The following is a 23,003-nucleotide window of genomic DNA, read 5'->3' on the forward strand; positions in this document are numbered from 1 at the left end:
TCTCTCCCTCTCTCTCCCTCTCTCTCTCCCTCTCTCTCCCTCCCTCTCCCTCCCTCCCTACCTCCCTTCCTCCCTTCCTCCCTACCTCCCTTCCTCCCTCCCTACCTCCCTCCCTCTCTCTCTCTGTCTCTCTGTCGCTCTCTGTGTCTCTCTCTCTCTCTCTCTCTCTCTCTCTCTCTCTCTCTCTCTGTCTCTCTCTGTCTCTCTCTGTCTCTCTCCACTCCTGCCCAAGTTATGGTTTCTTAAAGTATATACTCAGCGTTACTCTTGTGTTTGTGTGTGGCTGGGAGACTTCAGAGAGATACTCACATGTCCATGATCCCAGTGATGGGTATACCTCAATATGTTAACATATTGTGGCTTAGTGGGAAAAAAATCATAGAATTATAGGGTAGCTCAAGGATGGTTATCTCAGAAAGATGAAAATCTACTCTCTTAGAAGTATATATTTGAAAGTACATATTTTGGTATCTTAGAAACCTCAAAGTCAGATTGTACCCACACTCCCACTCCTGCCCAAGTTATTTTACTACTTTTGCAATTTAAACATGCTTCATCTTTTTAGTAGAAATATAGGTAGATTTGTTTTTAATTATTCTTTTCAGGATAAACTGAGTTTGTTAACCTTTTGTTAAAGTGCTTTTATCCTATAGTTTTCTCTGGTTCCTTTTCACATTTTTTCAATTACACTTGAATTTTAAGACCCAAACGTAGCAAGGTAACTTTACTAAAGCTTTGGTCGATTCCTAAATATGGAAAAATGATATTTAACATCTCAAAACATTTTTAATACATTCTCTTATAATTTATTCTTTAGCTAAAATGTTCTTTGTGGACAAGTTTTTTTTTCTCCTGTTTTCCCAGTGCTTTTATCTGTTTTAGGATTTACAAGGTATGATCACAAAATATGGTGAAGGTATAAATAAAAAAAATTTATTATAGTAAAAGACACATTGCCAATAACCCCCCTCAAAATACTCCCCTGCCCTTTGAACATATCCCATTGTTCTTGCCACTTTCTGAAGCAGCTCTGGAAGTCCTCTTTCGTGACTTTAGTTGAGCTGTTACGGCTGCCGCGATGTCCTGAATCATTTTGACTTTGGGGAAGAGCCAGAAGTCACATAGTGCCAGATCTGGTGAATAAGGTGGATGAGGACACGTTGTAATGTTTTTATTTGACAGAAGTTGCCAACCCAGAAGCAGTGTGTGTCATGGAGCCTTTCCGTTGTGATCAAACAATACAGTGAATGCTGCTATCGAGTGCCTTCCTGCAGACAGGCAAGAATCTTCAATATGGGAAGCAGCGAATCGAACCTTAGTATCAGTGTGTGACAAGTTTCACCTTGTTTGGTGCAGTCAGTCAGTGTGAGCTACGGTTGAGAGGTGTGTTTTAAAGTGTGCCATAAATCATCCTGCATCTTGATCATCGCTTCTGTTGTATGGCAATTTCTGCCAAATTAAAACATGACGGTGTGTCCTCATCCACCTTATTCACCGGATCTGGCACCATGCGACTATTAGCTCTTCACCAAAGTCAAAATGATTCAGGACATCAAGGCAGCCACGACAGCGCAACTAAAGACACGAAAGAGGACTTCCAGAACTGCTTCAGAAAGTGGCAAGAACGATGAGAGAAGTGTGTTCAAAGCGAGGGGGAGTATTTTGAGGGGGATTATTGGCAATGTGTCTTTTTCTGTAATAATTTTTTTTAATTTAAACATTCACTGTTATTTGGTCACATCTCATATATCCTTCGCAAGCATATTTTATATTTTTCATATTAAACATCGTGTTTTATCCATTTATGTTTTTGGCTTTATTGAGGTATAAATGACAAAAGTGTTTTATCCATGTAGCAGAATGATTTTTAAGCTAATTATTCAGAATCCTGCGCTTTACTACATGTGGCATTATCAGTGTACTGGGTTCTTATTAAATCATTAATAAAATGCCTTTAAAAGTTCTTTGGCATCTTTCATTCCTCTTGGATTCTGATGTTTATGTGATTACTTTTTCATTGGCTTTCCCTCTTATGGGATTTGGCAGTGATGCTTCAAAATATACAGGGTATTTTATTTACTTTTTTTTTTTTTTTAATATATACAGAGAGAAGGAGGAATCCCTTCAGCTTCATCAGGAAGCTTGGGAACGACATCAGTTAAGGAAGGAACTTCGTAGCAAAAACCAAAATGCTCCAGACAATCGACCAGAGGAAAATTTCTTTAGCCGACTAGACTCAAGTTTGAAGAAAAATACCGCTTTTGTCAAGAAACTAAAAACTATTACAGAACAACAGAGAGACTCCTTGTCCCATGATTTTAATGGCCTAAATTTAAGCAAATACATTGCAGAAGCTGTAGCTTCTATTGTGGAAGCAAAGCTAAAAATATCTGATGTGAATTGTGCTGTGCACTTATGCTCTCTCTTTCACCAGCGCTATGCCGACTTTGCCCCGTCACTTCTTCAGGTTTGGAAAAAACATTTTGAAGCAAGGAAAGAAGAGAAAACACCTAACATTACCAAATTAAGAACTGATTTGCGTTTCATTGCAGAATTGACCATAGTTGGGATTTTCACTGACAAGGAAGGTCTGTCTGTAATCTACGAACAGCTAAAAAATATTATTAATGCTGATCGAGAATCCCATACTCATGTTTCTGTGGTGATAAGTTTTTGTCGACATTGTGGAGATGATATTGCTGGACTTGTACCAAGGAAAGTAAAGAGTGCTGCGGAGAAGTTTAATTTGACTTTTCCTCCTAGTGAGATAATTAGTCCAGAGAAACAACAACCTTTCCAGAATCTTTTAAAAGAATACTTTACGTCTTTGACCAAACACCTGAAAAGGGACCACAGGGAGCTACAGAATACTGAGAGACAAAACAGGTGATTTTCAAATGTTTCTCAGAATTGAGAATTTATTTTGGAGCTCATACTTAAAAATGTTTAAAATCTTCATGCCACTGAAAGAACTTGTGGAAAAGGGCTCATTGCAGGTGATTTCTTAACATTCCAGGAAAATTTCAAAGTGTAACAATCTAAGTACTCATGTTTAAATGTGAGTCTATCATAGATTTTGTTTCTGAATTTAAAGAAATCTGGCAAGCATATGGTGATTTTTACTTTGTGAATTTGTTTTCTTCCTGTGATTGAAAAACTCTTTAATGTTGAGGGATTAATTTTCTTTTTCTGTTACTTTAACTCATGTGCTGTTTTTCTGTGTGTTTTGCTGTTCCCTCTATAACAGGTTTGCTTTCATTGTTTTGTATTTTAATTTATTGATGTCACTATTGATACTTGTTCTTTTTTAAAAAAAATGGGTCATTCATTATCAGTGATATTTTAGATCAGAAATTTGGAAAATAGTGCACCAAGTTAGCTGTGAAAAAATTTCTTAAATGCAACTATGTATAGTGAGTGCATTTACAGGAGTCTTTCTCCTGGGGACATCCATTTAAAATTCTAAAGCAATAATGTACCTGCCGGTGGTAATTGGTGAAGAAACCTGATTTAGGGAGCCCCTTCGATTGGTACAGAATACTAGACTACTATGTAGCATCTGTACCTAGGAAGCTTCAACAAACTGGAAGTTGATGTAGTAGTTGGTGGCCATTATGTCAACTTTTATGGAGGGTGAACTTGGAGGCAACAGCAGTAGCCTTTGGCTGAGTACTTTGCAACTATTTAAAGTGCATGGTTGAAAGTCTGAAATTGCTATTGATGTATGGGGGAGTATATTTTTCTGTTTTCATAAGTCTGCACTGGGAAAGACTGGTTTAAGTAGTTACCAGTAGAAGATGATTGACTTAACCAGAAGAGAAGACTAGTAGTGTATGTCATACAGTCAGGGTCAAGATAGGTGCAGAGACTATATGGCTAAACCCCCGGTGGCTGAAGGTCAGTCAGAGATAAGAGTTTAACATGACAATGGTATTCCTCAGTGTTTTGTAAAAAAAAAAAAAAAAGAATCCTTGTTTTGTGCTTTTGAGTAGTGAGGACTGTTACAAACGTTGAAGAGACAGCTTCAGAATATATGTATATATAGTCAATAATGGATTAAAGTGGAAAATATTGGTCCTCTACTCATATTTCTCACACATTTAAGGTTTTTAAAATTAAGACTTACATAGTGTTTTGTCATTTTTCTTGTCTTTTTCCTTTCCCACTATGGCCTACCTAATACTTCAAACTGATTTTATAAGTATCCTTTGATTAATTTTTAAAAGCTACTTTAAGGGTTTTGTGTGTGTGTTTGCTTTTGATTGGCCTCATAGAAGCTCAGAGGGTAGAGAGGTTCTACAATGATTTAATCGCATCACCCTTCTAGTGCAGGAATCCATGTTACAGGTTATCTGACAGATGAGTTCTCCCTCTGAAAACCTCCAAAGGAGCTTAGAGCTCTGAACTGTTCCAGTGTTGGACATATGTATTTCTTAGGAATTCAAGCTGAAATTGAACTCCCCATAAAATGGTTCCCTTTGATTTACTTCTGTTTTTCTGCGACAGATGAAATAAAGCTACTGAGAGTGGGGGTCTGTGACGTGTTTACCTGTTGACAGTGAATTAAGTATAGAAACTAAAACTAGGCCTTTAGACATGTTTATGGGTAACTTTCTGTTGTCATGATATTGTTACTGTATTTTACAAAAGTGTCTACAATGACTGGAAAAAGTTACTCCTTAATCACAGGTAGTTTGAGAAGCACTGGCTTCTCATTCAGATATTACCCATGATAATATCTCGAATTTTTGCAAAGTGCCAAGTTGTTTCACTTTCATCTTATCTCCTTCAGGATATTCCTTGAGACACTTGTTTTTGGATGTTTCTTTTCTGCTTAGGACGTAAAGTTGCATTAGTTTTTATAGCTGCCTTGTCATTCTTTGGAATTTTTGTTAGGCTTATGTACAGCTAAAGCCTAATTTCTCAAATGCAGTGCTGCCAAGCCAGTTCTTCACCTTGAACTAGTGAAATAATTTTTTAAACCTAATTACAGACTTTCTTACCTCTTTTAAACTTTATTTAAGTGCTTTTGGCATATTATTTTGATCTAATGATAATTTTGAACATTGATTACATGTATATTATTAGTTGTACTTATCCATTGGTCACTTTCAGTTTCATGAGCAGACATTCTGTTCTTTCATTCAAGTCACTGCTGAAAATTTTGAACAGGATAAAGTGTTAAAAGCACGACTTTGTGGCTTTTCTCTAGAATCTTTTACTCATTTAAATATGGAAATACTAAGCCATGATTATTAGAGCAGATTATTTACCTAGTGTGAATTGACCTTTGCATTGTAGCAGTTATTTTGTCATGGGAGACTGTTCACTTAGATGTAATAATTTGGGGGATGTGAGAATCTTAATCACAAATATAGAAAATAATTGGCATTTGGCTTAATAAGTCACTCATGCCTTAGGATGGCTTCAATTTGAGCAGCTTCTGTAGTGAAGTGATTTAAATACCTGACTGATGAAAGAATAAATGAGGAATGAATTGGTGCAGAGACCCTACTTGGCCTGTTAGTCTCCTTCTAAGAAGGCACTATACTGTTAAAATGACCAGTTTCTAAAATTTTCTCCCAATGATTATCCAGTAGGTGTTTTGAGGTTTTGCTACATCATGGGAATAAAATCTTGGGGAGTAGTTTTTCTCAGTAAGCGTTCTCATTCGGCATAATGCTAGATATCTAACTGCCCAGCTAGTGGATATTTAAGACTCACATGTAGTAGAATTACTTTAAGCCTTTATACAATATCTTGTTAATGATGAGTTTTTAAAAATCAAATACACTATTTTCAGTCTGTAAATCCCAAATGCTGTTGGTCACTTCAATAGCTTGGGAGGTGGCACTGTTCTTCCTTAGAGGTTGTGAAATCTAGTCTATACTCAAAAAGTCTATACGTAAAAATTCAACCAGTTTAAAAAAAGAGTAATAAAATTTCTGATATTTTATTGAAGACGCTGTAATGAATGAGTGAAGGCAGTGACTTGATGAGACATATGGAGTCTCACCTTTTCTTTTCTCATGCTATCTGGGCTGATACCATAGGTATCAGGCAGCTTGTTCTGTTTCTAAGCCCCTGAGGGGTTTAGTTATAAGCAAGCAGTACAATATCCTAGTTGGGTGAAGTCTCATAAATTTGAACTTATAAGCTTTTTGTACTTAAAATATACATTTTGGCTAAGTGATCTGGGGAGTTAATATTTACATATCTAAAAACATCTAGTAATATTTGCCAATTTAGCGTTTAGAGCTTTACTTCTTGGTAGGTTTTGCTTTTTATTATGTTCAGTGCTCTTTACACTTGAAATGCTTTGTACTTTGAGATATTATTTTTATAGAGGTAATATTACCTAGTATTTTTTTTTTAATGGGGAACAGCCATGTTCATTGGTTACACACTGCTTTCATGCTACAATGGCATAGTTGACTAAGGGAGGGCACAGCTCACAGTGGCCCATGCGGTGATCGAACTGGCAACCTTGGTGGTATTAGCACCACGCTCTAACCAACTGAGCTAACCAGTCATCCCATTACCTAGTATTTTTTTGGCATTTAATAAAAATTTGTTGCAGAAATGATTTAATTTTTATTAGATATAACAATGTTAATTGTGTAACAAAATTTGTTTCTTGCAGCATAGTGGATTCATGAATTCAGCTATTAAGTCAGGATTTTTGCTTGAATAATTCTGAAGTATCTTAATTCCTTTTTTTTCTCTCTCAATGGTGAGAGTGGTGGCAAGTCTGCCTATTCAATACTGGAGAATTACAACCTTCATGATTGCATACTCAGTCCAGCAGCAGTAAGTGATTTGCTTTAAAGTTTAGTAAAAAAAAGAAAAGTAGGTAGAATGCAGACTTCCTCCTCGCTGTTAATAAAATTAGGGAGGTTTTTTTTTTTTAATCAATGCAAATTCATGAGACATTACCAATGTTGAATCTTAAAAAATGCATTAACCTAAAATTAAAAAATGTCTCTTTTACCTTTCACTTTCCTTCCAGGTAAGTGTACTTTGCCTTTGCAGGTAGATTTGATAAATTGTGTAGTATTTAAGCACTGTTAAGATGTGATATGGTTGTGCTTTAGACTTAAAGAGGTTCTAACAATTTTATAAGTGCTCTAAAGTTATTACCTCCTTCCAGATATTCTCTAATTTTGTTTCAGTGACTTTGATATAGTTTAATAAATGTTTGATTGAGTACAGTTGTGCTTAACTATGTCTAGTGTCTTTTCACAAGATTAAAAGACAATCCATAACCAAATTCTAAAATGAAACCAAAAGAAAATGTAAGATAATTTTCATGAAATTTAAGTTAATTCTTGGAAAATTTGGCAACATGCTAAAGAAGATGAAAAGTAAAAAAAAAACCTAGTAGTTTTTCATGGGTCTGCTTCATGTTTACTTTTTCAAGATTTAGCCACGTGTTCTGTGTTATTTTGCATGACTGCATAAGGTTAAAGCTAAAATGGATTTTCTGTTTCCTTGCTAAGACTTTCTTCTTTTGTAATTTGGCTAGGTTCTTGCCTTTTCAGCAGTGGCCCTGGTCTTTTTTTTTGCTCATGAAAATACTGTTTTACATTGATAAAGCACATTACATGTATGATCTTAATTGATTCTTCACAGTACCCTTGAAAGAAATACCTGTGTTTTGAAGGTGATAGATCAGATTTTGGGATTAAAGAGCTTGCCCAATGTGACTTAGATAGAAGCGACAGAATCAGGTTCTTTCCTGCCTCTTCATACTATATTTTTCACATCTTCCATAGCACTCATCTTCATTTGCATTTAGTACTTGTACTTGTTTTTAAAGTGTCTAGTAAAAACATTAACTACTCAGTACTTACCACGTCATATCCAAACAAAAAGAGAATATAAAACTAGCATCTCGGTATGGGAAAGCTTGCCTTTGATAAATGCATTGGAGAGACATTCTACAATAATTTCAATATAAAGTACCAAGTGGATAATTTTACTCTAATTTGAGAAGCAGTACAGTCTAATAGTTACGAGCATGGACTCTAAAGCCAGACTTGCTTGGGCTCAAGTCTTAGATCTGTCATTTATACATTCTGTAACTTTGGGCAAGTTACCTTATATCTCTCTGCTTCAGTTTTCTCTTCTGAATGGGATAGCAATAGCACTAACTCTGAGGTAAAGGTAAACGATGCAGTGAATTCATGTGTGAAAGCACTAAATAAAAGTATCTGGCACATTGTAAGTGTATAATAAATGTTAGTTCCCTCTTAATATATTACCTGCCTAATCCTTTATTTAGCAAGACTTTCAAATAAGAATTTCTATTTATGATTTTGAAAATTTGCATGCTAAACTTCTTAAACTTCCATAGCTTATTTTAAAAGTTCATGTTTTTAAAACAGTACAGAACAGCAATAAATTATAAATTAAAAAAGAGCAAGGAAGTCAAGCAATAATAAAAATGGAAAAAAGAAAAACAAAACAATGTTTCTTAATACTAGAATTTCTTGAGGCATTTATGACTTTATGAGATAATAATACTTGATTCAAGAATGAACTATTTGATGCTTCTATCAGCTTTACAATATTAAATTAGTATTATTGAAACAGTCCAGAAACCAAGGATTGATGTGCCTTAGGGGTGCTTCCAGACAATGATGTCACATATATTGGATGAAGGAGGTCTACTTTCTTGTATTTTTATTATAATGAGTATGACTTGGAATTAATATTGTTTCCTTGCTTACTTTTCATATCTTTAAAATGGTGCCAGTACCTCCCTATTGTATAGTGATATCATGAGAAGGAGTAAACTTGTTTATAATACATTTTATAGTGATACTAGCTCAGTTAACTCCAGCTGTGGTGGGGATTGGCATACTGTGGCCCACAGGCCAGATTGGGCCCACCACTAGATTTTGTACAGCCAGTGAGCTAAGAATGGTGTTTATCCTTTTATTTTAAATGGTTGAAAAAATCAAAAGAATATTTTGCGAAATATTAAAATTATATGAAGTTAAAATTTCAGTGTCCATAAATAAAGTTTTATTGGAACATCCACTTACTTGTTTAAGAATTGTCTGTGCTTTTGTGCTGTAACAGTAGAATTGAGTAGTTGCAACAGACGATATGGTCTGCAAAGCCTAAAATATTTGTCTGGCCCTCTGTGGAAAAAGTGTGCTGACCTCTAATTTATGGCAGTTTCAAAGGTATGGCTTCAGTTCAACTTCTGTAATAGGTGTGCTTCTGAGCAAATTGTAATTAAAATATGTGATGAATCGTATCTTCAGCTTGATTTTGCTTAGTGATACATTCCCATGGAGTTAACATAAAAAATTTTGGTGAGATTTATACTGATGTACAGAAGAGAGGTACTCTGGTCAAATGTGCTATGTAATGTTTAGTCCCCTCATGCAGGTCTTCTAAAAAAATTTAATCAAACTTTCCCTATGGGCTTCATTAACTTATAAAAAAACTGACATATATAGCGCATTCATTAAAAAATGTTTCGTTTTAATTTCATCAGAATCTCGAAATGATTCTAGGGATTTTGAACCTTCAGGCATCTATGATGTTATTTGTTTGCTTGAAGTTTGTAGTCTTACTACATGCTGTGGTTTAGTCAGGAGTTTAATAAATGTATATTAAATAAATGGTCAAGTAAAATCGATGTGACTATAAGTTTTTTGTGTAACAGGACTCTTCTAATGCCATTTCATTGGTGTTCTGTACCTCTTACCAAGTGCTTCGTGTAAGATACGGTTAGAAAACAAACCAAAATCTGGGCTTTTTCCTGGGAACTGTTCTCACTAGATAGTAACCTAAAACGTGTATAAATTAAATAGTTAGGTAAATTAGTTCTGTTAAAAAATTTGATCAGGGAGTTGAGATTTGGGGGATGGGGACAAGGAATATCTCTGAAACTTCCCAAGTTTCAATTTGTTCCAGGAAGACTGGAAAGGAACTGGAATGTATACAAAGGGAACTATCATAGAATTAAATCACTTTTAATTGACCCAGAGCAAAGTTCCAGGCAAATGTTTGAAAGTGAGGTTAATATTGGAAAAGGAGTGTTCATTTTCTTTTCTAATAGTCATCACCTTGCTACCACTTATATACTCTTAGTCCTTAATGAATATTGTATAACCTAAAACTGGATGTGTGTTCTTCAGATAACCAGAATGTCAGAAGTTGTTAGAGAAATAATGTTCTAGACTGTTATTTTGAGATAATTTTCAATTTCTTTTCAAGTACTGAAATAATTTTGCATCTTAATTGTCATTAGAGGTTTTGAAATCCTTTAGAACTGTTGTTTATCCCTTTTAACATAATTTGCTTTAGAATATACTCCTAAGTTTTTATTAACATTTTTTCTGATAATACATTGTAGAACATTTTAGAGTAAATACTTTTGAGTAGTATTTGTTCAATTCATGTATTTAATTTTAATGGCTTTTTTTAACTTCAAAAATGATATTCGAATTGAAAGTTCTAACAGGCTCATTCAAAATATGTTAGTCATTTCTTTCATGGGTTGAATATTTTTAATTTAAGTGCTTTGGGTTTTTTGTTTAATTTTTTAAATTTACTGATAAAACTTACCAAAAGAAACTTTGTTTTTGCCTGTAAAAGTAGTCTGAAGTAAATGTGTGAAGAAAGACATTGCTCTTTAACGACTGTTTTTAGAGAAATGCTTTTTAGTCTAGATTATTATGATTAAGCTATTTTGACAATTTACTGATCTGTTCGTAGAATGATGTGGTCTATATCATAAGAAAACGAGTGACAGCTTCTCATTTTTTATTCTAATAGGCCAGATTTTTTTGGGGAAAAAATTGAGTTAATGAACAGTAACTGAGATATCTATACATTGATTTATCTGTGCTTATAATGGTAACTGATATTCCTAAAATAAAAAATGTAACTTGGAATGTTAACAGCATTTAAACAAAAGTTTATGTGGGTAGGAATGGAGTAAGATGGGAAAGCTTGGAAATTGTTCCAAATAAGCAGGGACAAATAAGTTAGGCATGTTTTTCCTACTTTATTTTCTGTAACTTTTAAGAAGATACCACACACACACACACACACACACACACACACACACACACACACACACACACACACACACACATTTTCTTCCCTGTCCCTAAGAAAACTCAAATGATAAGGAATAAAAAACTTAAATACTACTTTTGAAAATGACTTAATTTATAATCTGTAATTGACTTTGAAACCTATATTGCATTTGAGTTAGGGTTTATAAATGTTAAATGTTAACACTACTACATATTTAGTTATAAAACAAAATTGGATCCAGCTATAGATATCTCACCTATTTATACTAATATAGTAAGATTTTTACTTGACTTTATACATTTTGAAAAGTTAAAATAGTTTTGCATGTCTAATTGTGGGTGGCTTGTTAGTGAGCTTTTGCAGTGGAAGAGAAGTTGTGTCCTCTGCTTCTAGAGACGGCTTGGCCTTGATTATTTGGGTCGCACAGTTCATATTTGTTAAGTGGGTAAATAACCAGTGCTTGCACAGTAAATTGAGAATTGGCTGTATGGGAGATACGGGCTTTTTCAAAAGATAATCTCAATTCAAATCATTGTGAAACTTTAAAGGTACTGATTCTTTCTATAACCTGTTCTTGAAAACTAACTTGTTTAGGTGTGTTTGGTATTTTTGGTTAACTATCTGAGAGAGTATGGCTGTAACAAAAGACTAAATAATTTTTATTTTGTGGCTTATTGTTAAATTTTATATTTCTGCAGGCATAATTGTTAATCATACTCATAGTCTTTGAAGTACTAAATGTTAAAATGTAATTGCTTAGGTGAATTTGATTATATAAATTTAAATTTTCAGATGCATCTTGAAAATGTTAATAAAAATAAGTTGAAGAAGATTGTGCTAATAATAAGCTTGTGTGATAAAATCAAATCTTATGGAACATTTCCAGTGTAATAATATATGATCACATCTATTTTGATAAGATTATTTCATCATTTGTTTATAGGCGTATTCTACATTCTAAAGGGGAGCTAAGTGAAGATAGACATAAACAGTATGAGGAATTTGCTATGTCTTATCAGAAGCTGCTGGCAAATTCTCAGTCCTTAGCAGACCTTTTGGATGAAAATATGCCAGATCTTCCTCAGGACAAACCAACACCAGAAGGTAAGATATCCTTAAAAACAAACACTAATTTTTTTTTTAGTAAGTCACTATCACTTATCTTTAGTCTTGTCAGATGTGTTTTGAAAAACATTTTTTAATGCCTTTAAATCTTTTTTTTTAAGATTTTTTTTTTTAATTGGGGAATTGGGGGGATGGGAACAGCGCTGGGGAATTGGGGAAGGGGAACAGACAAGTTGCTGTCATTTTGGTCTTCAGTCTAGTTGTGGAGGATGTTGTTTCACTGGTCCAAGTTGGCACCATCATTGTGTTCTTCCTGGGCAAGGCAGATCAGTCGCCGGTTTCTCCAGGCCGCTCACTGCGGCTGCTGGCCACACACGGTAGCCCATGGCAACCCACTGCCACGGGGGCTGCAGCCTACGCCGTCGCTGGCGACTCACAGCAGCCCAGCTCCAGGTTGAGCTGTTGTTCAGCATCTTAGCTGTGGAAGGCAGTGTCACTGGCCCTCATATGTGGGATCCGAACCGGGGCCCTCTGGCATCCCAAGCCAGTTCTTAACCATCGTGCCACTCGGTCGGCCCAAATGCCTTTAAATCTTAAATCAAGTAGTACTAATACTTAACAGAACCTTAAAAAAATACTTGAAATGCTCTTCTGAATGAAAAAGGCTTTGAGCTTAGGGAACAATAATTAACTTAGATTTTATGATGAGTTCCCCTGTTTGTTTCTTTTTGTAACACATATCCTTGCACTATATCTAACAAGGGCCTGTCTAAAGCCATACTTGGGGTTTTTAGAAAGTTTCACTTTATTTCTCAGATAGTTGATAAAGTGGATTGGACCTTTTGGATTCTAATATTTTTATATCTTTATTTTTATTGTATTTGTTTTAAATGATATGTTAGATTATGATTTAGGACTAAAGCAGTTTTGTGAGATACATTGTTTATCCTTTTGAGATGAGTTGTTTTCCATTATTTCAAAGGCGTTGTAAACTTTCTCTTTGTCCTTAAGTTGGTAGGGTTCCTAATATATTACTGTAACCTGACATATCAACTACTTGGTAAAATAATTATATTTATGTTATGTTAATAAATTCTTAATCTTAAAACTATCTGGCAATCCTATTTACTTAAAAGTCTTAACAGTAAAGTATTTGTCAGTACATGTTATGTGCTGTTGAGCCAGCTCTGACTCCTGGTGACCCTGTGAGTGAGTGACGTGCAGTGTCCTATCCTCACAGTGTTCTGCTCAGCTCCTGCAGACTCTTGCCTGAGGCAGCTTTTGTGGATTCAGTCCATCTCATATTTGTTTTTCCTCTTGCCCTGCTGCCTTCTCTTTTTCCCTGCACTCTTCTTGTCTTTTCCAGAGAGCCCTGCCTTCTCATGAGATACCCAAAGTAGGGCAGCTTCAGTTTTGTTCTTTTTGCTTCCAGCCATGTTTCAGACTTAATGTGCTGTAGGACCCACTTGTTCTTCTTTCTGGTGGTTCAGGGTTATTGTAGAGCCCTCCTCCAATTCCATATTTCAGATGAATCAGTTTTTTCCTATAAGCCTTCTTCACTGTCCAACTTCCTCATTTGTACATAGTAATTGGGAACACGAGGGTGTAGATGACCTTAGCCTTGGTCTGTAATGACACATTGGTGTTCTTAGTGATCTTTCCTGATTCTTTCATTCCTGCCCTTCCGAGTCTCAGCCTTCTCTTGATTTCTTGACTGCAGTGTCCATTTGAATTGATGACTGAACTAAGGTAAGCAAAATCTTTTATAACAGTTTCAATGTCTTCATTGTCTACGTTAAAGTTGTGTATTTCTTCTGTAGTCATGATTTTTGTCTTGATATTCAAATGTAAACCTGCTTTGCTACTTTCTTCTTCCACTTACATCAGAAGTCGTTTCAGATCATTGTTATTTTCTGCCAGTAAGATGGTGTCATCTGCATATCTTAATTTTACACCAATTTTCAATCCTCCTTCCTCTGGATCTAGCCCAGTTTTTCATATGATATGTTCTACGTACAGATTAAACAAATAGGAAGAAAAAATGCACCCTTGTCTGACACCTTTGCTTACAGGAAACCATATTCTGTCCTGACAGTGGCTTCCTGCCCACAATACAAGTTTCGCATCAGGATGGTCAAGTGCATGCCCATTTCTTTCAGAGCATCCTATAGCTTTTCATGATCCATGCAGTCAAAGGCTTTATTATAGTTTATAAAACATAGGCTAACCATCTCTGAAATTCTTTGGAGCGTACTGAATCGAGCTTGACCATCCGGCATTCCTTGCTCCTTATGAGGTATAAGGTAGAAGCCTTTGTTATATCACCTTGTGCATCACTTTCCTTGCGTGGGAAATTAGAGCAACGGTCCTATTGTTACTGCACTCCTTGGCATCTCCTTTCTTGGCAATTGGGATGTATATTGAATGTTCTCAGTCTGTAAGATGTCGTTTTGTTTTCCACTTGTTGACATTCTTGTTAGGATTTTGACAGATTCAGTCCCTGTGGTTTAAAATAATTCTATCATTATTGCATCTACCTCTGGTAATGTATTCTCAAGACTTTCAGGGCAGCTTTCACTCATTTTCTATAATTACAGACTCTTCCTCATAGGAATCCTCTTCAAAAGTATTCCATCCTTTTGTCTCTTTTGTATAGATTTTCAGTATACTCTTTCCACCCTCCCTTTATTTTCTCCTGGCCAGATAATGTGCTTCCTTGTTGGTCATTCAGCATTCCTAATCTTGGTTTGAATTTCTCTTATTTTTTGAATCTTCTGGTAGAGAGATCTCTTGTTTTTTCCTTTATTGTTATTCTCTTCTGTCGTCTTACATTGACTATTATTCTATATGATAATCACTGAAAAACTGCATTCAGGACTAACTCTGCTTTTGTTACCTTTTACTTTTGCCTCTTGCCTACGTCTAATAATTTTTAGTGCTTCCATCACCCACGTTGATCTTTCTTTCCTTTTTACTTTTGGCATTGTCTTTTCATATTCTTCCCTAATAATATATCTAGTTTCAGTCCACAGTTCTAGTTCTCAGTCAGTTAGGTTTAACAGTGAAAATATGTTTTTTGGGGACTTTGAATCCATCAGGAATGTTGTTTACATTATATTTCTTTTAGAGCTCTTCTTCAGCTTTACTCTGTTGTTTGTTTTTAACAGTTTGTGGTCAGAACCACAGTCTGCTCCTGTTCTTGTCTTGGCAGGGAGAATCCAGCTTCTCCATTTCCTGCTTCCAGTCACATAGCCTACTGGATTTCGGTATTGGCCATCTGGTGATGTCCATGTGCACAGCCATCTCTTTGGCTGTTTGAAGCAAGTGTTCATGATGGAACAAGTTGTTGGCTTCGCAGAAATCTACAAGCTGATCTCCTGCTTTATTTGTGACCCCTAGTCCAAATTTTCCGATGACAGTTGATTCTACTTTATTTCTTACTTTTGCATTCCAGTCACCTATGATTTTTATCACCATGTCTTGTTTTGGTGTATGGTCAATTTCTTCTTGGATACTTGCATAAAAGCTTTCAGTTTCATGTTCTTTAGCCTCTGTAATTGGAACATGGACTTGAATGATGGTTATTGGTTTTCCTGGAAGTCTGATTGATAATATTCGGTCAGACCTTAGATTGTAGCTCCTAACTGCCCGTGCTACAATTTGCCCCAGTATTAAAGCCACTCTGTTTCTTCTGAGTTTGTGTTTTCAGAGTAGTGTACTATAGCTGCCTGACTGGAATGACTGAAATGGCCCATTCCAGTCCATTTTATTTCACTAAGACCAGGTACTGCAGTGTTTAGACGTTACGTTCCTTGCTTAACAATTTTCAGTTCACCTTGGTTCATGCTTCTTAGGTTCCATGTATATGTTGAGCAGCATTGCACTTTCCTTTTGTCTGTGCACTGTAGCTGCTAGATGTCCTTTCAGCTTTGATCGAGTTGCATTGTTAGCAACAGTGCTATTTGTACTTGTTCTCTGCTCTTCCCCAGTAACTGAGTGGTTTCCAACCTGGGAGTCTCATCTTTCAGCACTATCTCGTGTTTCATTTTGGACTGTCTCATTAGAGGGTTTTCAAGGTAAAAGGAAAGATTGAAAAAAAAGAAAAAAGAAAATGCAGCAGTGGTTTACCGCTGCCTTCTGCTGCACAGTGTGTGGGTCTAAACCTCCTGTGCTAGGTCTGTGGTGTCTTAGTCACCAAACACGTAGATGTAAGAGCCCTTGTGGGTGTTTGTAAAGCATCCTTTTATAATATAAGAAGGTGCTTTGTATTTTACATCCTCAGAAATGCCTATTGTATACTGTGAATATTTTACTTTATATGTAATCATGTACATAATTTCTACTAATTTTTGTATCTCCTGATTAATGATCCTCAGACTTGTTAATTGTTTTTGTTTTTTTTTAAAGTTGACTGGGGTGACAATAAACTTAATTTTTAAAAAGAAGTTCCATTGTAGAATTTGTGTTTTGGTAGAATCTGTCTGGATTCTCAGAATTTTCTCAGTATATTTATTATATTTTAGAACCAAAGTCTTTTTATAGTGTTTAGCATCCTTTGATGTTGATTTACTTGGTTTATTTCTACTGAAATTTAAGCTAGTTTTTTTAAAATGTTAAATGACTTTCCAAATAATTTTAGGTGTTTCCCAAAGATAACAGATTTTGACAAAATTCTGTCAATGTTTTTAAAAGATATTTCACCAGGTGTAAAATTTTAGGGTAAGATTTTTACTTTAAATATGTTGCTCTAGTGTCTTTTACAATAGCTTGTATTGCTTCCAATAAGAATGCCGGTATCATTATCTTTGTTCTTTACATAATGTTTACATAATTTTTCTCTGGTTATTTTAAACTTTCTTCATTATCACTGATTTTAGGCAATTTAATTATGATGTGGTTTGGTATAGTTGTCTTAATAGTTTTCTTGTACTTGGGATTCATTAGAGTTCTTGTATTTGTGGGTTTATAATTTTTATCAAATTTAGAAAATTTGACTCTTCTTCGAATACATTTTCTGTTCCTCTCCCCCTCCTGTAGAGATTCAATTACAACTATGTTAGGTGGTTTGAAGTTGTCCTTTTTGTTCTTTGACTGTGTTTTATATTGGATAGTTTCCATTGCTGTGTCTTCAAATTCACTAACTTTTCCTTTTACAGTATCTAATGTACTGTTAATTTCATGTAGAGATGTTGTTTTTATCCTTAGAAGCTCGTTATATTTTCCATGGCCTTAAACATGCTCAGTCTGTTGCCTACTAGTTTTATAATTTATATCATGTCTGCATTGCTTTTAATTGATTGATAGATTGATCTCCTCTACCTCTCTGGTAATTTTTCTACTACTTTACATGCCTGATTATATTTCATTGGATGTGTGCTGGATATTTTTGTATTCTTGGAAATATCACTGAGCTTTGTTCTGGGACAGAATTAAGTTAGTTTGAAACAGTTTCAGTCTAGTCTTTCCAGGCTTGCTTTGCTATGTGGGACCAGAGCAGCCTTTATTAAAGGGCTAATTTTCCCTTTTACTGAATCAATATCCTTTTGTACTCTACCTGATTTCTCATGAATTAGAAGATTCATGAATAATTATTTTCCCAGTTCACCTAGTTCTCTCACACATAGGGGCTGATCAGTATTCAGCTAAACATTCAAGGGGGACCTTCTACAGATTTTGTGCTGCTTTTCTTTCTCTGGTACTCTCTTACAAAATCTAGCCACCTGGGCTCGAGTCTTGCCAGACTGTCAGCTCTGTCATCCTCAACTCATAGAGACTATTGAGGTCTGCCTGGCTTCTCCCTTGGCCATAGTCTGGAAAACCTTACAATGCAGTAAGCTAGGGCAGTTAATTCTCTCAGGAATCTCTTTCCTGTGCCTGTACTACCTCATGTCTAGGGTTTGAAAACCGTTGTGTTGTATTATTTCCCTAGTTCTGGTTGTTTTAGGTCACTGGTACTTCATCTTGGCCTGAAGAGGCCTAAATTTTTTCATGATCATAATATCCTTTTTTACCTCACAGAAATGAGACTGTATCATACATATTGTTCTGCAGCTACTTTTTTAGTTAGCCATGTATCTTAGGTGTCTTTTCATATCAGTTCATATTGAGCCATCTAATTCTTTTAAAATTGCTGCATAGTAATATTCTATTGCATAATTGTGCTGTATTTACCTTGTCCTCTGTTGACTGACATTTAAGCTATTTCTGGTTTTTAGCTATTATAGCCAGTGCTATAATAAAATCTCTGTACCTGTGACTTTTGGTATGCATGCTAGTATTTCAGGGATAAATCCCTAGAAGTAGAATTCCTGGGTTAAAAGGTTATATGCATTTTAAGTTTCAATATATGATGCCAGATTTTCTTCCAAAGAAATTTACATGACACTAAGTATATGAGAATGAGTGTTTCCTTACACCCTTACCGTATTGCAGTTCTTGATTTTTACATTCTCAGTGAAGTTGAGCGTCTTTTAAGTTTATTGGCTGTTTTATAAACACACACGCACACACGCGCACACACTCTCCCACCCTCCCTGTAACATACTGGCTTAAATCTTTTACCCCTTTTTTAAAAATGAAATATTTGTCTACTTTTTTTTTTTTTTTTAAGATTTTATTGGGAAATTGGGGGAGGGGAACAGACAAGTTGCTGTCCTTTTGTTCTTCAGTCTAGTTGTGGAGGACGCTGCTTCATTGGCCCATGTTGGTATTATCATTGCGTTCTTCCTGGCTGACACAGATCGGTCGCCGGCCATTGGACAACTGCTCACAGCAGTTCTCGCCGGCTGCTGACCACTCGCGGTAGCTCACAGCAGCCCCACTGTAGCCTACATCATCGCCGGCCACTCACAGCAGCCCAGCTCCAGGTCAAGCTGTTGTTCACCATCTTAGCTGTACAGGGCACAGCATCATTGGCCCATGTGGGAACCAAACCGGCTGCCCTGCTGTTCAGAGCTAGTGCTCCCAAGCCAACTCTTAACCAACTGAGCCACTCGGCCGGCCCAATATTTGTCTACTTTTTAAATTGAATTGTTAAAAGTACTTTGCATATTAAGGAAATGACTCTTTTTTTATATGCATTACAAATATTTTCCCTCAATTTTTGATTGCTTTTTGACTTGGTAGCATTTTTTGACCCTCAGAGGTTGAATTTTTTTTGTTTACAATTTAAAATACTATGCACGTTATTTCTTAGTTTTGCATATTATACAGTAGAAAGTCTCTGTCATATCCAGTCCCTCCAAACTAACCATGGTTAACAGTTTGATATGAATCTGTCCAGACTTTTTTTACACAATATGTATATGCTAAATGTATAATCAGATATCTATATATAGCTTTATTGTTCTTTTATGTAGGATGTTATGTTGCACGACTTTTTTCTTTCAATAATATATTTTTGAGGGTCTTCTGAATCGGGTGAGGTAGATATACCTTATTTCTCTTAATGTATGATTAATATTACATAGTATATACTATGTGCAATTTGTCAGCCCTTCTCTTTTAATAGATATTTAGATTCTTTCCTGTTTTGCTCTGTTACAAGCAGTGCTGCAATGAATATTCTTGTAAACCTTTATTCACATTTTCTGTTATTTCTGAGGTAAGCTTATGCTTGTTTTAAATATTGATAAACACTGACAAATTATACTGTCCTAGTGCTGTATCAGTTTGTGCTCTAGTTAAGATATGAGAGTGCTTAACATCCCTGCTGTCAACATCTGTTGATATTAGTCTTTTAAACAATCTAATGGGTCAAACTGATAAAAGTTTGTTTTATTTCACGTTATCCTTTCTAGTACTGAGTTTAAGGATCTTTTCATATGCTCTTTTACTCATTTGTTTAGAGGCTTTATTTTTCTATTGGGATTTTGGTGTTTATTTGTAGGAGTGCTTTATATTATGGATATTAATTCCTTTGTATAAATATTGCCAGTATTGTCTTCTAGTTTGTTTACATTTTTATTAAATAGAAGTTATAAGTTTATCAATTTTTTCCTTTACGGTGTGTATGGGTTTAGTGTCCAATGTTTAAATATATTTGTTCTAAGGCATAGAATTAATGAGTTACGGAACCAGTGTTTTGTTGTTTTTGCTGTTATTCTTGTTTTTCCTGAATGACTTTTAATGAATAACCATAATTTTTCTTAGGGTTATTTATTTATTTTTAAAGATTTTATTGGGGAATAGGGGGAGGGGAAAAGCATTGGGGAACTAGGGAAGGGGAACAGAGAAGTTGCTGTCCTTTTGTTCTTCAGTCTAGTAGTGGAGGACGTCACTTCACTGGCCCATGTTGGTATTGTGATCATTGCACTCTTCCTGGGTGTGGCAGTCACTCGCTGGCCATTGGATGGCCGCTCACAATAGCTCACGGCAGCCCACTGCAATCTCACTTCAGCTTACGCTGTTGCTGGTGACTCACGGCAGCCCAGTTCCAGGTCGAGCTGTTTTTCATCATCTTAGCTGTAGAGGGCGCAGCGTCATTGGCCCCCACATGGGATCTGAACCGTTTGGCCCTGCTTCTCAGAGCCAGCACTCCCAAGCCAACTCTTAACCAACGAGTCACTCAGCTGGCCCTCTTAGGGTTATTTTTAATCTGCATGATCATTCTCCTCTTTGTAATTCTGGTTTGGAGAGAAGCACAGTGAGAAAAGATAAATTCATGAATGGTCTCATGATCGTGGAGTAGGAAATTAATTACTTTTAATGTTCTGAGTTAAGAATCTATAGTTGTATGTAAAGGTAGATTGTGTGTGTGTGTGTGTGTGTGTGTGTGTGTGTAAATTTATACATGGTTTTCCACCCTCTACTGAAATATCTATATATTTTTTAATATTTTCTAGTTATTTATCAGTTGACCATTTATGGCAATCTGCTTTTTGCCAAGGACTATACCAAAAGGAGGACTGCTTCTTTAATTAATGGGTTTATGGTCTACTTGCAATATAAGTGATACAGAGGGTTAAGAGCCATCAAAAGAAAAAGAAAGGCTTAATGGGGGAGGTGGGACTTGAAACCAGATGTTTTAAGAATGGCAGGGCTTATATATTTCATATTTTGGTTTCATGTTTTATGAAGGTAGGTCTAATAAATGACTACTTAATCTTATATTAATTGCTTAAAACTTTGAAGAGAAAAGCATCTTTATCCTATGCTATCCTCTGGTCCATCCTGGATTAGAACTTAAAACATTTTGTGATTTGATGTTAACGATGGTTATGTGAACAGTCCAGAGTGCTTATTGATTGAAGAAGCTCCTGTTAGTTGAAACACTTAAGATTCATTAGTTATAAAATTGAAAATATAAAATATCTTGTCATGTTTAGTGTGCTAAACCAGAAATTGTTTTGATTCCCTGTGATTTATTTTGTTATAGAGCATGGGCCTGGAATTGATATATTTACGCCTGGTAAACCTGGAGAATATGACTTGGAAGGTGGTATATGGGAAGATGAAGATGCTCGGAATTTTTATGAAAACCTCATTGATTTGAAGGCTTTTGTTCCAGCCATCTTGTTTAAAGATAATGAAAAAAGTTGCCAGAATAAAGAGTCCAACAAAGATGATTCCAAAGGTAAATTCTAGAGGACAAATTTTTACATTAAGTGCTATAAAAATTAGTTTCAAAATAGTATTTGGGAAAAAATTTTTTTAGTTACTAGTTTTGTAATATGAACATGGAGTCTTTAGATTAAATGAATGACAGAATTATATGGAATGGTGCATGAAAGGCTGATAATTGACATTTTAAACAATGCCATACATTTAAGTTAATGTGAAATAATTTGAAAATGTTTCTTTATAATACAATGAATTCATGTGCGATCTCTGTGAGATCTGGATTTCCCCCAGTTGGATTGTTGGGGAAGTGTTAGCTCTATAGTGTTCTATACCTGTAATGCTCTTTCTAGGTTAGATATCCCTTACTCTTTGTGAGGAAGAGTTACTTTAGGGAAATCAGCAGCTTGGAGATCATTAATAGGGTTGAAGGTCCTGAATGCCAATCACATCATGTTTTCTAAAGGGAGTTCTGCCAAACTGAAGAGATGGAAAAGACGAGATGGAAGGGCATGTTGGCAGGGGTTTGGAGAGAGCAGATAATTGTATTAAAAGTTATTATTTTTGCATTCTGATGTGTTTATTAGGGAGCCTATTTAAAAAAATAATAGCTAATATTTATTTAACAATCACTTTGTGCCAAGCATTATTTTAGCACTTTATAATATATATAGGAATTCATTTAATCCTCATAACAACCTATGAGGCAGCCACTGTTGTTATCCCTGCTTTTCAGATGAGGAAACTGGCACAAAGAGGTTAAGTACCTACCCAGGGTTAAATAACTTACACAGCTAGTGAGTGGTAGATCTGCAATGTAAGCCCTGTTAACTAATGACTGGTCTTAATTACTGTGTAATACTGCTGTTCAAGTTATGTTTAGTAATTTTTGTGATTTATACTAAAATTAGGACATAGTACACTTTGCTTTTGATGTGTAAATATTCTAACACATACTTCCAAAACATTCCATCACTCCAGGACCCACTGAGCAGTTTCTCCCTACTCCTTCCTTCCCCCCAGCCTGCATTCTGTGTCTATGGATTTATCTGTTTTGAGTATTTCATGTAACTAGAATCACACAGTGCGTGATCTTTTGTATATGTTTTAACTAGCATCATGTTTTGAAGGTACATCCCCATTGTACATTCATAAGTACTCCATTCCTTTTAATGGCTGAATTATATTTCATTGTGTGCATATCAGTTTGTTTACCCATTCTTCCATTAGTGGACCTGTGGCTCTTTCCACAGTTTGGCTATTCTGAAGAGTGCTGCTATGGATATGTATGCCTTTGAATCCCTGTTTTCACTTGG

General features: G+C 35.5%; 1 protein-coding gene across 1 annotated transcript in view; it reads left to right on the plus strand.

Moving 5' to 3' along the window:
- UPF2 (UPF2 regulator of nonsense mediated mRNA decay) overlaps nucleotides 1-23,003 on the plus strand; it is a 109,478-nt gene that overhangs the window by 6,556 nt on the left and 79,919 nt on the right. Inside the window, exons 3-5 of the mRNA XM_019656961.1 lie at nucleotides 2,107-2,886; nucleotides 12,008-12,168; nucleotides 21,506-21,703. Of these exons, the coding sequence (XP_019512506.1) occupies nucleotides 2,107-2,886; nucleotides 12,008-12,168; nucleotides 21,506-21,703 (1,139 nt within the window). The remainder of the gene's footprint in view (nucleotides 1-2,106; nucleotides 2,887-12,007; nucleotides 12,169-21,505; nucleotides 21,704-23,003) is intronic.

This window comes from Hipposideros armiger, unplaced genomic scaffold (assembly GCF_001890085.2).
Source record: "Hipposideros armiger isolate ML-2016 unplaced genomic scaffold, ASM189008v1 scaffold_271, whole genome shotgun sequence".
NCBI lineage: Eukaryota > Metazoa > Chordata > Mammalia > Chiroptera > Hipposideridae > Hipposideros > Hipposideros armiger.